The sequence below is a fragment of the Chlorocebus sabaeus genome, chromosome 16, assembly GCF_047675955.1.
Source record: "Chlorocebus sabaeus isolate Y175 chromosome 16, mChlSab1.0.hap1, whole genome shotgun sequence".
Classification (NCBI taxonomy): Eukaryota; Metazoa; Chordata; class Mammalia; order Primates; family Cercopithecidae; genus Chlorocebus; species Chlorocebus sabaeus.
The window spans coordinates 65,700,368-65,718,500 of record NC_132919.1 but is presented as its reverse complement, the minus strand read 5'-3'; the positions used below and the strand labels follow the sequence as shown (position 1 = coordinate 65,718,500).

General features: G+C 37.7%; 1 protein-coding gene across 5 annotated transcripts in view; it reads right to left on the bottom strand.

Annotated features, from left to right (window-relative positions):
* NSF (N-ethylmaleimide sensitive factor, vesicle fusing ATPase) overlaps window positions 1-18,133 on the bottom strand; it is a 161,449-nt gene that overhangs the window by 76,378 nt on the left and 66,938 nt on the right. For all 5 annotated transcript variants that reach the window (XM_008012238.3, XM_037993900.2, XM_037993899.2 and 2 more), the window contains exon 9: window positions 6,234-6,433. In XM_008012238.3, coding sequence (XP_008010429.1) covers window positions 6,234-6,433 — 200 coding nt within the window. The remainder of the gene's footprint in view (window positions 1-6,233; window positions 6,434-18,133) is intronic.

Sequence of the window (18,133 nt, the reverse complement as noted above, 5' to 3'; positions counted from 1 at the left end):
ACATTTTCCTGAATATCTTTTCATTTGCTTTTCTTCAGCTGGGTTCTCTCTCTGAGAACTATGTGTTAAATTCTTTGACAGTTTTTTTTTTTAATTGTGGTGTTTATATTTTTCTTATTATACAAGACTTTTTATAGAGAATTTATTATAGAGGATGCCAATTCTTTGTAGATTACATACATTGCAAATATCTTCCCCCAGTTTGAGACACTTGTATTTAGTGTAATTTGTCATACAGAAATTTTTTATATTAATGTAGCCAAATTAACACTTCTAATAGATTTACTTTCTGTATCAATTCTTCCCTAGCCTCAAATCTTAAAACATTTTTGCCTATTTTTCTTCTAAATAAGTTTTCTGCCTATAAGTCTTAGTAGGTTTTTTTGTTTTGCTTTGTTTTTGTAAATCCATTTGCAATTTTGTATGCTGTGAGGTAAGAATTGCGTTTTATCTTTTTCCAAACAGGCAGCCAATTATCTCAGCTCTGTTTATGGCACAGTCAGCCTCTTATTCCCCTCTGATCTGTATCATCACTAGTCATAGAGCAGGCTCTTCCTTCCTGTGTTCTATTGTTTCCTTGGTCTATTTTTACATGAATATGTAACACTGTTTCAATTACTATTGCTTTCTAGTAAGTCTTGATATGTGATAAAAGTAAATCTTCATTATTCTTCAAAATTCTCATAACTCTTCAAGCCTCAAAAAAAAATTAGAATCAAGTTGTCAAATGTCAAAAAAATTCCTATTAGACTTCACTGGAAATACACTCAACTTACAGATCAAGATGGGCAGAACTGTCATTTTTATGACATTGTCAGTGCTCCCATACATGAACATGTTATATCTTACCATTTATTAGCTCCTTAAAAAAAGATTTTCAAAAATGTTTAGAATTTCCTCCTTAAAGGTCTTGCACATTTCCTGTTAGATAGAATCCTAGGTACTTTACATTCTGATTTCTGCTATAAATGAAATTGTTTTTAAAATTACCTTTTTAGTATCAACACATTGTCTTTGAGTCTTGTTATTTCTTTGTTGCCTTCTAAAGTATTTGAGTTTCCATTGTTTCTTTCCCAGTTCCTCCCTATGCTTCCGAAAAGTTTGGGCACAATGTACAACTTTCACATGCATATTTTTGACTTAAAGTTTCATGTTAACTAACATTATTATCTTCTTTTTTTTTTTTTTTTTTGACACGGAGTTTCACTTTTGTTGCCCAGGCTGGAGTGCAGTGGCACGATGTTGGCTCACTGCAACCTCCGCTTCCCAGGTTCAAGCAATTCTCCTGCCTCAGCCTCCTGAGTAGCTGAGATTACAGGTGCACGCCACCATGCCCACTAATTTTTGTATTTTTTTAGTAGAGATGGGGTTTCACCATGTTGACCAGGCTGGTCATGAACTCCCTATCTTCTCCCCCAATAATACAAGGAGCTTACTTATGAAGTTAAACTTCCCAAACGTTTTGTTCCATATTTTAGTTCTATCCTTTAAAAGTATCCATATCATTATTGTTTTACTCAGTGAATGCTGTTAAAATTTATTTTTAAAACGTTTTATTGCAAAATATATCGCACATAGAGAAAAGTTACAAAATGTGAATATATGCCTCAATGAACTGTCACAAAATGAACGCCAATGTAATCATAAGAAACAGAACACTGCCAGCATCCTAGGAGCACCTCCTCGCAACCCTTCCCAAGCACTCCTCCCTGACCTTTCCCCATAGGTAACCACAATCTGATTTTCATGGTAATTATTCATTTTCCTTTATAGTTTTACCACCCAAGCATGCGTTGTTAAACACTATACTTTAGGTGAGCTTTCTATAAATGGAATCATACAGTATGTGTTCTTTTTAAAATCTGGTTTCTTTTGCTCAATAATGTATTTGTTTCACAACTGTATAGCTGTAGGCTATTTATTTTCATTGCTGTCTTATATTCCATTGCATATTTCTATGATCATTCATCCATTTACTGGATATAAAATTCTAAGTTGACAGTTATTTTCTTTCAGCTCTTTAAAAATGGCCTTTGATTGACTTTTTGATTCCATCATTTCTATCGAGAAGACAGCTACCAGCTAGTTGTTCCTTATTTGAAGGTAATTTTCCTTTGCTCTCTAGCTCCTTTTAAGATTTTTCTTTTGCTTTTGGTTTTCAGCAATTTAACAATGACGCCTATATACGTAGAGTTCTTTGGTACTTCTCCCACTCAGGGTTCATATCATTTCTGTAATTTATGGACTAATGTTTTCCATCAGTTTTAGAAAGTTCTAAACCATTTTCTCTTCAAATCCTGGTTTTGATCCATCCTCTTTCTCTTCCCCTTCTGGAACTCTAAATACACGCACCAGACCTTTAAATGGTATTTTCTCTCTCTCTCTCTCTTATTCTCTCTTAATTCCTTTCATTCTGTCTCTGGTTATTTTCATCTTATATCTTTCAGTACACTAATTCTCTCTTCAGATGTGTCTAACCTGCTATTTAAACTCATTCACTTGAGTTAATTTTACTTACTGATTTTCTCAGTTCTAGAATTTATATTTGTTTTTACAGTTTCCAGTACTCTGCCAAAAATCTCAGTCTTGTCTTCTATCTCCTTGAATGTGGTAAGTATAATTATTTCAAAAGTCTGTATCTGAGAATTCCAATATCTAGAGGCTGTTTCAACCATCTTTTCTTTTTCTTGATGTTGCTTATCTGTTTCCAGTTGCTTTTGATTATAAGCCAGACATTGCATTTGCAAACTAGAAATAATTTGTGACCTTACATGATACTACTTTCCTCCAGGAAGGATTTACAATTCTGCCAGATGCCTAGGGGCACTAACAGTTTAGGAACCCTCAATCTAATTTTAGGGACTGACATGATTCAAAGCTGATCTTCAGCCTCGGTGATAGTATGTCTATTCCTGGTTAACCCTTGCTCCTATGGTATAGCCCTTCAGGGTCCTGACTTAAAATGAGTTATGTTCATCAGGTGTCCCCTCCCTCAGGGGCCATGGGCTCTAATCTCTGCCCCCATTACTCCCACTAGCATGTCAAAAGGGCTGCTTAGGTTTTAGCAGCTTCATGCAGAACTGGCTAATACCTCGAGAGGAACAGTGACCCAGTACACCAGGAGGACCTTTGTTCTAGGCCTCCATTTTTCTTCTTTGATACCTTCAAGCAAAACATGTTTCAATAATTGTGTTGAGCTTTTCTGGTAGTCTTCAGTGGAAAGCATGATTCAAATGACCTCATTTGCCACTACTAGAAGTAGAACTCCCAGACTTTATCTATATTTTTACCAATTTTATTGCTCATCATTGTTTCTTGGATCTACTGTTTCCTTCTGGGTTCAACTTCCTTCAGTCTCAGTACATCCTACTTCATAATCTTCCAACAAGCTTCTGCAACTAGTTAATTCTATTATCCTTTGCCTGAAGAAAAAAAGTCTTTATTTCACCCTCATTCCTGAATGAGAATTAAGCTGGGTATTAACTTTTAAGTTGACAGTTATTTTCACTTAGCTCTCTGAAGATATTATTCTACTGTTTTTCGTTCTCTCTGTCATGGAAAAGTTTGCTATCAGCATAATGGATACCCCTTTGTAAATCATCTCCATGTCTTTCTTTTGTTACTAAGATATTTTTCTTTGGCATTCTCCTATAACAAGTCTAGAAATAAGTTAATTTTCATTTATCCCATATGGACTCATGGTGCTACCTGAATCTGAGTACTTGTGTCTTTTATTAATTTTAGAACATTTGCAGTCACTCTTTTTGAATAATGCCTCTACACTATTCTATCTGGACTTCTCATTTTAACTCTGTCATCTCAGCTTTCATCTCTTCCATCACTTTATTTCTCTGTGTTACATTCCGGGTGATTTCCTTAGGTTTATTCTTCTGTTTACCACTTCTCTCTTCAGCTGAAATTTGTTGTCTTATGTTAAATTTGGTTGCTGAGTTTTAAATTTTGATGACTACTTTTTCTATTCCTTTCAGCCTAGGTTGTTGGAGTACCCCTTGGGGTTTGCTTATATCTGACAACTTATGCTATCACTAGGCCAGGACTAATTTTTTTTTTTTTCCTTAAAATAGGGTCTTGCACTGTCACCCAGGTTAGAGTGCAATGGCACAATGATAGCTCACTGCAGCCTAGAACTCCTGGGTTCTAGTGAACCCAGGTTCTAGTTCCTTCCATCTCAGTCTTCCAAGTAGCTGGTACTACAGGCATGAGCCACTGCACCCGAATAACTTTTTAAACTAATTTCTCAGCTTGGGATTTCAGGCCACATAGGTAGCATATATTTATTCAAATTCTAAACCAGCATGAACAAGGATCCATGGTTTACAACTCCCATGGGAGGCCGGGCACGGAGGCTCACACCTGTAATCTCAGCATTTTGGGAGGCCAAGGCGGGCAGATCACCTGAGGTTGGGAATTCGAGACCAGCCTGACCAACATGGAGAAACCCCATCTCTTCTAAAAATGCAAAATTAGCCGGGCATGGTGGCACATGCCTATAATCCCAGCTACTCGGGAGGCCCCTGAGGCAGGAGAATTGTTTGAACTTGGGAGGCGGAGGTTGTGGTGAGTCAAGGTCACGCCATTGCACTCCAGCCTGGGCAACAAGAGCAAAAGTCCACCTCAAAAAAAAGAAAAAAAAAGTATTCCCGTAGGAGATTTCCCGGCTTCCATTCCAGAACCCAAGCAGTTTAATATTTTTTGTTAATTTCCCTTTGGTGGTGGCAGATATTTTCTAGTCCATGCTTTTCATAGAGACACAACCTGTTTGAAGGTACCAGTTCCTAGTCCACACTGTAAATGGATTCAAGAACTCACTTTCTGTTCCCTAGTGGGTACTAAAATCCAAACCCACACATTATGAAAAAAAGCTACAGCCCATATCTTACGACTCTAATTTCCTGGAGATTCAGTTTTCTTTCTGAAGAGTTCAATTATGCATTTAAAATAATTTTAGTTATATTTTACCCAGAACTTTTTAAAGTTTTATTTTGTGTTTAATTGGCATACAATTGTACATATTTAAGGGGTACAGGGTATACCTAGCATTTGAAGGTGTTTAGAAGGAAGGTTTTCTGGTTACCTAGTCTACTGTATTACTAGAACCAGAACGCTCATGGCATTGTTCTTAAACTTTCTGTCAATTAAAAAAATATGTTAGTATTAGGATATTAAACAGAACAGACAAACAGAACCAACAGAATGTTCGTGCGAGTGTGTGCATTCCTTATGATAAATCTCTATGAATATGTATGTATCCATACACACCCACATATACATGTCAGCCTCCATAATCGTTTTAGCCAATTCCCTGGGAAAAATCTACAATTTCAGAGGCTGACAAGTCCCAAGATCTGGAGTCAGCAATCTGGAGACCCAGAAGAACTAACACGCATTATTTAGTTCCAGTCCAAAGGCCTCCAAGCCAGCAAGAGCTGATGCTTCAGTTTGCATCCAAACCAATGTCCCAACTCAGGGCAACCAGGCAAGTTGAAATTCCCTCTTACTTGCAGGAAAGTAAGCATTTTTGTTCTGTTCAGGCCTTAAACTGATTGAATGGGGCCTGCCCACATTAGGGAGGGCAATCTGCTTTATTTAGTCTATCAACTCAAATGCTAATTTCATCCAGAAACATCCTCACAGACACAACCAAAATGTTTTACCAAATATTTAGGTACTTTATGTCCTAGTCAAGTTGACATGTAAAACTAACAGAATTAGTAAACTCTAGTTTAATTTTTAAATAATTTCATTTCTGAGACTCAAATCAAGCTTTCCTCTGAGCTCTGACAACTCAATCCTGTCACTCTATAACTGAGCAAGATTCAGCATTAAGTAAGATAGCTTTCTGCATGCGAACCTTACACAATACGATTCCGTAAGTCCATTTATGGATTTAATTTCCTCTTTTCTTCCAAAGGATAAATGAGCACAAGTCTCTGGAAGCAATATGGAATACAAGCGTCACCTGAAAATATATTCATGACCTGTTTTTGCAAAACCTCTGGCTTACACAATCACCTACCTTTGTTTATAGGAATATGTGGGTAACAACATCTGCTCATCCTGTAAATCTCCCACAGTCCCTGGTGCAGTGCCATATATAACCTAGGTACTAGGTAAATTTATCTGTAAGTTGCTTCAAAATATAAATCAAAGTAACAAGTTTGCCTCCATAACTCTGGGTCTCATTCATCATATAGCGACGATGTTCACATTACCCTCCTTTGCTCCTCTTCAGCATCAGCAAAAAGTTTGCGAATGTTAGCCTCTGATTCTCCCACATATTTGTTAAGGATTTCTGGCCCATTGACCACTTTGGGCTCTCTTGCATTCAACATCTTGCCAATCTGTCGAGCCAAGAGAGTCTTACCACAGCCTGGGGGTCCATATAACAGGATGCCTTTAACATGTTTACAACCTGAAAAGGAAAAGAAAACAGTCTTATATCAGCTAACTAGAATCCAAGTAAGACTCTAAAGCAAAGTTTTCTTCCTGCTTCATATGCACTTTAGGAAAAACACAGTGATGCCATTTACATATGTTAATGTCCATAAGCCATGAACAAGAATATACAACCAAAAATCCAGCAACAATTCCCCTAACTGTGCGAATGCTTGAGGGGCAACGCTGCCAGTTAAAGGTCTCTGGGAGAGCACATTCATGCTATCATTTTGGACAAATACTTCTTACTCTGAAAATATTACTTATTTTTGGCTGGATATGGTGGCTCACTTGAGCCCAGAAGCATGAAACCAGCCTGGGAAACACATTGTTGACCCTGTCCCTACAAAAATAAAACATCTGCCTCGTTTTATGTATAACGATAAATTATATATAATTTATTATTATATATCATATATGTGTACACACACACACACACACACACACCATGGAATACTATTCAGCCATTAAAAAGAACAAAATAACATCTTTTGCTACAACATGGATGGAGTTGGAGGCCATTTTTCTAAGCGAAGTAACTCAAGAATGGAAAATCAAATACCATATGTTTTCACTTATAAGAGGGAGCTAAGTTATGGGTACACAAAGGCATACAGAGCAATGGACTTTGGAGACTCAGAAGTGGGGAAAGTGAGAGGGGAGTGAGGAATAAAAAACTAATATTGGGTACAATGTACACTACTTGGACAATGAGATGCACTAAAATACCAGACTTCACTACTATATAATTCATCCATGGAACCAAAAACCACTTGTACCCCAAAAGTTATTAAAATTATATATCTTTATACTATACCCAAAAAAGCACTCTGTTAAATAATAAATTATTAGATTTCAGTGTCACCTCCTAAGTATGGGTAAAAAGGGAAATTTCTGAAAATGCAATATAAATAGTGTGTCTCTATGGAAAACGGTTTGTCCTTATTTGAAATAGAAGCATTAAAAAGTATATCTTTAAGAAAAAAAGCACAATACATTTGATGACTCACATAAAATCACAAGATGCAAACAACTCTATTAGAAATTTTAGATTCTGAGAAGGAAGACCCTTTGGGCTGTCAGAATTGGTCTTTACTTCTTTCTTTATGCCGAGAAAAGACTCCTTTTTAAATCCTTGAAAGTAATAAGATCTGTGCCTTTGGTTGAGCATGGAGAGGGAGGGGAAACACTTGATGGCTTACAGTCTTAACCCTTCGCACCACAGAGTAAATCCCTTCCCTAAGAATCACTGCCCAATAAAATGCTTTTGGCCTTTGACTCACCCTTCAAGTATGAGTGGTAGGGAGATAACAGGAGAAGTCTTGAGCTTCTCCTAGAGGCCAATACCACCAAGCACTACCAGCATCTAAGTTACAGGGACACACTGGATGAGGACGTAGAAGTCTGGCTCCTAATCTTGCCCTCTGAGCCAACTGTTACCATTATGATTTGAAACTGTTCATATGTATAAACCATAGCTGAGGCAGGTGGTGGTGGTGAAACATGCATAGAGAGAGGACATCCAGAAAGGAGAAAATGAAGATTTTCTGAGTACCTACAAAGCACTAGCCTTCTGATCTCCAACTTCTTGACGTCTACATTTTCTCCAAGTTTATAAACTTCCTCTTAACCATACTGCCTTCCCTAGTAAGCCATGCTTTCTTTGAAGGGCTTTTAACTATTTGGCCTTTGTAAATTTATGTTATAACCACCCCATAGTCCCTGAATACAATATGGTTTTATTGCACTACACCTTGGCCACAGAGCACAGCTGGAGAAAATTACACCTCTGTGCTACTGACAGTTATCTCCAGAATTTCATGCTATCCAGTTTCAGTCCTATGCTCACTGCTTTCTCAGTTGTGCATGCCACTCTTTACTTGTCTTTGTTAGCTCATCTCTAATTCTCCTTATTAATTATCCAGATCTTCACGTTCTTCTCAAGAGCTACCCCCTGCTATGAATTCTTAGAGATAACCTAGGTTCCTACTTCACATATTAAAAAAAGAAAAAAAAGACTTCACCTCTCTGCTTCTTTATCTATAAATTGATCAGCAGACTCATCCATTCTCAACCTAATCTCGGTTCTCAAAGTAGTCTTCCTTCCTCTCCTCCAAGTTTTTATATTGCAATTCTCTGTTTACAAGGCTCATTCGCTATCAAGACTGTAAACTATTCAAGTCCAAGTACGATCTCATTCACCCAGCATAATGCCCAGCACCTACTATGGACTTCAGGAAAGGCTGAATAAGTAAACTGCTGATTCTTTTCCTATAAAACTGAAAGAATATGAAGGACAGAAGACGATTTTTAAAAATTATTTGAAGCTCTTAATTTATGGACTGTGCTTACTTTCATAGCTGAGCTAATTTAAATACCTAAAAAAAAACACATTTGCAATGACTGAGACTGCAAATTTAACAAAACAAAATAACATAAAGACAAGAGTCTTAACTTTGCAACTATGCTTCTGTACAAGGAAAATGCTCAAATTAATGTGTTTTGAACTAAATTTACTCAGATATTATAAAATAATTCACAAAATATACCATGAAGGTTAAAAGGAGACAGAATGCATATCCATGCAACTTATTAAATATATAATATAGATATGTGAAACGATAGAATATATTTAATATAACATCAACAGGAATGTCATAGAAGCTCTAGTCTGCATTAGAACTATAATTCTTTTAGGATCTCAAATGAGCACATCAAAAATATACACTGACATGTAAAGTCTTTCAAAATCTACTTCCACAAAGGAAGCTGTTACTTGAATAAGCAGTGGAAATGGGACTTTATTATTACTATTATTATTACAGCCTATTCTGACTTATTAAATAAGCATTGGTCTCTAATTTTAAATGAGTCATAAAAACTCTTTATAACTAATTCCATTCAACAAAAGGGTACTAAGCTCATGTTTAGACTAGATGCAAAGGTAGGTGTTAGGGATACAAACATGCAAAAGACAGTCCCTACCTGTAGGGCATTTCTGGCTTAGTAGGAAAGACAGAAATAAAAATAGGCTATCTACAATATAATATGACATTATCAGAGATATGTATGAAATGTTTTTGGACTCTAGCCAAGAGATACTGATTCTGCCAGAGTGATGGCAGAAAATTAAGAATGGACTCAGGGGAAGAGCTAATGTGGGCCTGGAAGAATGAGTAGGAGGTTCATAGGCAATGGAGAGGAAATGCCACCCCAAAGAGAGAGACTAGCATGATCAAAGGCGTAGGGGTACGGACACAGACGCTGTTCTCTCGAAACAGCCAGTAGTAACCTGCTGTAGCCAGAGCCTTGGAGGGGAGGAGTGGGCAGTGGCTGAAGACGAGGCTGGCAGAGTCCTAACTGGCAGGCCTTGAAACCATGACCATGAGTTTTTAACCTGTTTCACAGGTGATTAAAACCCCACATTTTTGGGTGATTTATGTAATCACCCTCAGGTGTAAGTGATAACCATGGAAGGCGCACCAGGAGGTATGTGTTTAAAAGCTAACTCTGTTGGTAGAGTGGAGAAAGAACTAGAGACCAAACAGGCAAAGGAGAGGAGGCTAGCTGGGGGAATGTTCTGAACTTTTTTCTGGGGACTCCAACTCACTAGCTGACTTTGGATTCTTGCCAGTTAAGTTTTCATACCCCTCTAAGTCCTTTGGAAGCACAGGAACAAATGGGTCCAGGGGCCTCAGGAGGACACCCTCTGCTCCTGCTGATACCCCAGCTTTCTTCTGAGCTTCTCTGGGATATTAAAGCCTGGATCTGGTATTGAGGAGCCTCTGATCTCTGGCTGCTGAACTGACTGCCCAGCTGGACTGACTAATGCTGCTGCTTTATTCTCAATGTCTTACATGCCATCTCACTACTCAGAGATAAGTGCCCTAGGTTAGTGACCTAAATAGCAAAGGGCAGGTATAGAAAGATAAATCAGTGGACCTGATTTAAATTGTCATTGTCTTTCATTCTATTCCTCTCTTTCCCATAGAACAGACTAATGGATCTCCCCAGGAAAATGCATATGTACAAAAAATTTGCATACAAATTTGAGAGTGTTCTTTAATCCTTTGAGGTCCATCCATGGAATCCAAATTAGAAACTCCTGAACGTATTACTGAAATAATCCAGACAAAAGACAATAAACAGAAAGAGGCAAGAGTCACAGGAAATAGTAGTAAAAGAAAAGAAGATGTGGGAAATACTCATCAAAGCTTAGACACCAAATGGAAACCAGAGAATGAAGAGGAGTCAAGGATGACCTTAAGGCATCTAGCATGGATGGGTACATGGATAAAATGATGGTAACCTCAGCAATACCAAGAAATAGCAAGAGGAAGAGGAATCAGTTTGGAGAGCACAGGAAATCATTACTTGGTTTTGGCTATAAGGCATTTGAGATTTAGGCAGTAATGCCCATTAAAAATACTGGTGAAAGCTCAGAAAAGACATCAAAACTACTGCTTCAATATTTTTGAATGCCTGCCCTGGGTACATGAAAAGCTGTGAAAAGTTTTAAGCAGAAGAATGTGACAACAGAGATAAATGCTGCAGCGATAGAGGATGAGGTCTGGAAAGAGACCACTAGGTTTAGAATTCAGGAAATACATGCCGATCCAGGCCACAGGGTCTTCAATCAGGGTCAGAGCATTTAGGGTTGAGGTCCCTTCCTTTCACTCAGAAGAAAACTAAGTAGCATAAGCAGGTATGGAGACCACACTTTCAGGAACTTGGGCAACAGGGGAGGAATGGAGATGGGGAGCTTGTAAAGACACCTCTCCTTCTGAGAACAGTTAAATAAAGGGAAGAGGAAGAAGAAAGCTGAGGTTATTTCTGTTGGGTTCTGTTGACTATGTGAAGCAGGACCTAGATCATCAACAAAATGAGGGATGAAGAGAGGATACTGGGAAACATGGTAAAAGTTTGGAAAGTACATGGGAAGTTGGGAAAATGTGAGCAGACGAATGCTGTTACATAAGTGAACTCAGCATATGAGATTCAGGTCATCAAGGGACCATCCTTTATTGTATTTACATAAGCAATTCACAGTATTAGGTAGGGTATAGATTCTTACTCAGTTCTATAAATACAACTTCATCTAAGCTGGCACACAAATGTTGACCTTTTGGTTTCACCCATCTCTTTTTTTCAAATCTGAATTTTAAAGGTTAGCAATATGAGGTAAATAACAGGATTAAATGAATGCAATGTGCAGTCAACATATTTATAGCTCAACTCTATTATTTAATTTTCCCAGCAAAAGTATAAGGTAAAAACTATCACATGACTGTTTTCAACATTTTTTTCCTCCCTTCTCCACAAAGTTTGAGGCCTTAACCTCATTTCTAAGTGATTCCCATCTTTTCTCCTTCGTCTATAACTTAAGTAAGAACTAAGGTGGGCTAAGGGTATAATCAAACACAGTTCCAAAGCATTCCTTCTCTTAATATCCTATGTCCAAGTACTTTTTTAGAGACAGGGTTTCGCTCTGTCACTGAAGCTGGAGTTCAGTGGTGTGACACAGCTCACTATAACCTGGAACTCACGGGCTCAAGCGATCCTTCCAACTCAGCCTCCCGGGTAGCTGGGACAAGCGCATGCCAGCAAGCCTGGCTCAATTTCCCGTATCTGGGTATTTTACTGCTTGTTTTACTAATTGCTCCTGTTAATCATTTTCTAAAAAATACCTACTTTTTATTTGGATGAGGCACAAACATAGTAACAACTCTTGGTTATAATAAAAGAAGGTGGTAGTAAAGAGCATAATCTCAAATGGCCAAAAATCGATTTATATATATGGTTTTGTAATTTAAGTTGCTAATTATATTGAATATAGGAGTAACTGAAGTTCTAGGACATCATAGTCGTCCTCTCATTCAACCAATGATACATCTTGCGGTGGGAAGATGAGGAAGATGAAGAAGTTCTCTTCTGTTTGCCTCTATTTTCTCCATGAAATAAAGATTCCAGGTCATCAGCTGCTGGTAAGGATGGAAGAAGTGGTGCTTGGGGGTTGAGCTGAATAGAGAAGAACAACTAGTCATCTCAGAGAATAGGAGAATAAATGGATTGAACTAGGGAAATATAGACGGAATACCAGGAATACCTGTTCCAAGAAATACTGAGGGTTCACTTGAGATTTGGTTCATAAATTTAAAATGAGATCAGACACCATGGTTTTGTGTTTTTCTAAAGCCATGCTTAACAGCGAGAGTATTGGCATAGAGTAGGCAGGTAGGTGAGAAACACTTGGGACTTTGACCCATACAGAAGACAAGGAGCAAGGCTGCTAAGGGTGTATGCAAAGAGGATATATGTGATAGACCATGGAGGCTAAACTGGGGAAAGAGGAAAGAGAGGACAAAAAGATTGGGAAGTAATAGAGTAAATTATACTGGAGGTTCCAGTGGGGTCCAAGTTGCTGGAGTTGGGAACAGGAGAAATGCTAGGAAATGCAAACAAAGTCTTGTGTATAACCGAAGAGTGAGTGGCTGAGGTGGACTTAAGGAAAAAGTTAATGAAAACAAGGAGGTTGAAATCAGAAAATAAATCAGGTGAAAAATCTCTAAAGAGGTTTAAAAATTACTAAGAGCCCCACTTTTCTAGTCAGTGGTTCTCAAACTTAGATTTTACAAATAGCAAAATAATTTTTTTTTTTTAAACTGGAGAGCAGTGCTGTCATTGGGTTGTTTTAGTTTTGCAAGGTAAAGATTTCTAAAAAAAAAAAAAAAAAAGAAAATCAAACCTGACATCGTCTATCACCACCATTTAATATAAAAAGTACATTTTAATACTGAAAGGCAGAACAGACACAATCTCAAACTAAAGGACAGTGTTTTGTGTTAAATAAACTCAGTTTTATGCGTAGTGTTAAAAGTGAGGGCTCTGCAGTCAGTTTGCCTGGATTCAAATCCTGGTTCTTCCACTAACTAGCTGGAAATAATAATAGTAACTACCTCAGAAAGTTATTATAATTAAGTATCATGCACATAAAGCACTTAGCATATGTTATGGTGGATAGTAAGAGCTCGTAAATATTGGCTATTAATTAATAATAGCTTATTTCTCTCACCTTGCTACAGATGAGTGATGAAATGGAATTAGACTCCCAGCTGGTGACAATTAGATCACAATTAGGTAACCAAAAAACTTCCAAATAAATGACTATTTTACTTACCAAATTACTTCTGAGACTGACAATTGTGACCATCTGCTCCTTAAAACTTTATCTACCATAATTGTCACTTGAACTTTGCAAATTATAGTACCCATTCCATTGATGAACTTCAAGCTCCAAATTAACATAGTAGTAAATGAGTTGGACTATAGCAGTTTCACAAACATTACTGGTGTTTTGGTAAGTCAAGATTATTTGTAGCTATAGCCTCTCTTCCAGCTAGACTACTATCAGAGTCAATCTCGCCTGCCTCTACACAATGGAATATGATTCATCCATAAAAACAATGAAATCATGTTATTTGCAGCTACATGGATGGAAGTGGAGGTCATTATCTTACATGAAATAAGCCAGACACAAAAATACAAAAATCAGATGTTCTCACTTATATGTAGGAGGTAAAAAATTTGAACACATGGAGGTAGAGAGTGGAAAAGTAGACAACAGAGACTGGGGAGGGTGACTGGGAAGGAGGGGAGGCTAAGGAGAAGTAGGCTAAAGGTACAAACGTACAGTAAGATAGGAGGAATAAATTCAATGTTTGATAGCAGGATGACTATATTTAATAAGAATATATTGTACTTGGGTGACAGGTCCCTTGAATACCATGACTTGATCACTACATATTATATACATGTAAAAAATTCTCATGTATCCCATAATTTTGCACAAAATTAAAAAAAAGTTTTTAAATCCTGCCTTCCTTTCTTATGCCTCAAACAGTTCATTCATACTGATTTCTCAAGCTTTCTAAGCTCACTTAAGGGTCAACATGTACCCATCCATAGAAGCCAAACTACCATGATTATCAGTTCCACATGTGTACAGCCCTTGACCTTTTCTCCCGCCTCCTGTATCATGATAAGTATATTTATTTTCCAAAGTTCCCCTTTATCTCCCCAATTGCAACTACTCTCATCATCCCTAACTGCCAGACATTGGAAAGCGGTCACTGCCCTTTCTTGGGGAGCACACACCCTGTTCTGTGGGCATTCACCTGGGATGAGCTGATTCTAGTGAAAGGAACTGGGGCTATTTCTGGGTACTTCATCCAAAAGTGTTTTGGCAATGCTAGATTAACACAGCCCATCCTCCATCCTTTGCTTCTTATTTTGAGGTGGATTAGTATTACCCATATATTCTTTCTTACCTTATTTCTAGCTATAACTCTCAGTTAAATCAGCAATCCTCCAACAATATACAAAATTTGGATACTGTTTGAGCCACAGGTGTTGACATCCAGTGATTATAATAGTACAAATTTTGGTGGGGAGAACTTCAGTAGGCTTTAAGTTGTGTGCTACAAATAGCTGAAAGTGATTTCTGATCTAAAAGTCAGAATAGGACTGTATCCACTATGATAGGTATATCTAGCCCCACTGATGAAAATGATTCATAAAAATACTTATATCTTATACATAAATTGTAAAAGCTCAATAAAAATACATAGCCTTACTTCTGAAACACGAGAAATAAACAGCAATGTTTACTGTTTACAGTCTTTCGAAACATCTGAAAAAAGTGACAAATTTGTACTTGTTAAGCTCTTCTATTTTACAAAGCAGTACATTTTCTTCATTTTTTCTGGATGTTATCAGAGGTAAGCTGCGTTGAGGAAAAACTGTCAAGTCAGCTTTGAGGTATTCAAAGGGAGAAAAAACTATAGCAAACACTAATTTTATACAAGAGTAAGCAGGATGATAATAAATTAGAAGTGGTCTCTGTCAAATTAGCATTAAGAGTGTTTAGTTCATTTTGGGGGCAACATGATCTATAAAGAGAGAAAGAAGTGTGAAGTGGGTTTTGAACAATGACTGATGTTTAAAGAGGAATCCCAAGTGGCTTCCAATACAAATGCAGACAGATTAGCCATGTTTGCCAAAGAGGGAGGCTATCAAAAGACTAGTGGCAAGTCAGGACATATTTGATAGTCTTACAAGTTTCTCTGTGCAGTTGTGCAAACCAGATTTGAATGCTCAATTTTAAATAGTGCATGCCCTTGTAGAAAATATAATCACAAATTAATATTGACTCTTTTAAATATAATCACAATTATTATTATTATCATTATTATTATCATCATTTTGAGATAAAGTCTTGCTCAGGCTGGAGTGCAATGGCACAATCTCGGCTCACTGAAACCTCTATCTCCCAGGTTCTAGCAATTCTCCTGCCTGAGCCTCCTGAGTAGCTGGGATTACAGGTGCGTGCCACCACGCCCAGCTAATTTTTGTATTTTTAGTAGAGATGGGGTTTTACCATGTTGGCCAGACTAGTCTTGAACTCCTGACCTCAGATGATCCACCCGTCTCAGCCTCCCAAAGTGCTGGGATTACAGGTGTGAACCACTGTACCTGCCCACAAATTAATATTTGATCATTTAAGTTTCCATAATTTCCACTTCTCTTATGGTTCTGTTGAAAATTGTAAATTGGAACTAGAGTCATGAGTATTTTCTTAGTTCTACTTGACTTATCATTTCAGTAGTACAAAACGATTATTGAATCTAAGAGCATGACTTTCATCAACTCATTATATAGGAGGGCCTTTTGTTTACTTCAAAAATCTTTTTTTTTTTTTTTTTTTTTTTTCTGAGACAGGGTCTCACTCTGTTGCCCAGGCTCTGGAGGGCAGTGGCACTATCTCAGCTCGCTGCAATCTCCACTTCCCAGGCTCAAGCCATTCTGCTGCCTCAGCCTCCCAAGTAGCTGGGATCACAGGTGCACGCCACCATGCCCAGCTAATTTTGTATTTTTTGTAGAGATGGGGTTTCACCATGTTGCCCAGGCTGGTCTCAAACTCCTGGGCTCAAGTGATCAGCCTCCTTGACCTCCAAAGTGCTGGGATTAGAGGTGCGAGCCACTATGCCCAGCCTTAAGACTGTCAATCAACATCTAAAATAGGTTATTATCTACATTTGTTTATCTGTGCACTCAACAAATCATTAAGAAATGGAAATACTTAAGACCAAGACTACTACTCCTGATACCATCCGGGCAGTCAGGTCTTTGACCATCCATTTTCGCGGCACTGTTCTGTCTGGTAGAGACTTGCTGTTGACACCAACTTCAAAATGCCAAAAGCACTCTGAGTTTTGCTATGACAGTGAAAACAGCCTATTTCCTGAGCACCAAGCAGCTGTGCAAGCTGTCTACCATCTGACTGGTCTATATCCAAATCAGTCAACTTAGATTTAATATAGATTTTCTTATTAGATAGCCTAGAACTAAAGATGAGATGTGCATAGCAATGCTCCAAACTAATCTTTGCTGACACCCCCACCCTTTTACACTCCCTCATAGGGTGTTGCCTGGTATTTCATGAATTCTTGATGACAAAGATCATGCTTCTTCTATAGCAGGTCTGCATTGCTGCCAACTGGAAGCATGTATGCCTACCGGTTTCAGAATTTTATAGTTTTTCCTTTCTTTGTTTTTTTCCTTCTATCCTTTATAGCTTTTAACTCCTTTTATGTGCTGTTCTATTGGGCCCCTATTTCAGCCTAGCAAATATCTTCCCTAGCAGACTATTTCTTCTTTACCTACACCTGGAATTTCTACTTACGCTTAACAGTTCATGTTCTTCTGTCCCCAGAAATCACCTCCTTTATTAATGCCACCTAATTCTGATCATATCTTTGGGCTCAATCCTTCAGTACTTAGAATAGCAGCTGTCAAACTTTAATATGCACCAGTGTCCAATGGAGCTTGTTAAAATGCAGATTTCCAGACATCACTCCTAGAAATTTGAATTAATTAAGTCTGGAGTGAAACTTAATATTTAACAAGGGCCCTAGGTAACTCTAACGTAGGCCAGAGGACATACTTTGAAAAACATCATTCACAGTTACAACTGACACTACATTACATTGTTTTCTAAGAGTTCTCAGCTTATTTTAGTGCATATGTTCTATAGCCTCAATTAAATCATAAGCTGATAATGACACACTGACAAGTTGTAGCTATAGAAAAGAGCTATTTTAACAAGATAAAAGTTATCAAGAATAGATGTTTTCTGTACTTGAGTACAGCTGGGGGAGATACAGTTTTGTGAGAGATGACTTGAAATTTCATTCATTAATAAATTAAATAAGCATTAAGATAGAATGTGGATGTCAAAAATGTTAGCACAATTTCGGCCTACATTAAAAGACGAATGTTTTAAATAAATAGTTCTGATCTATTTTACAACAGAGACCACATTTGTAGTAATCCACTAAATTCTAGGTTTCACAGCTTAACGTTAATATACACAAATGTTAAAGTTCACAGAAACGTGAATAGGATGGTAAAGGGCTAAAAAGACTGGCTGGAAAAAACCAACCAAGCTTAGGAGAATTAGCTTAGAGAAAAGAGGAATCTGCAGGGAGGTCTGGACAATAGCTTTCTTCATACCTATAGAGTTTTCATAAAGAAGTAGGATCATGCTCGTTCTGTGTAATTTCAGGGGAAGAACCAGAGCTTGTAGGAGAAGATAAAAGCAAATGCATCAATGCATCTT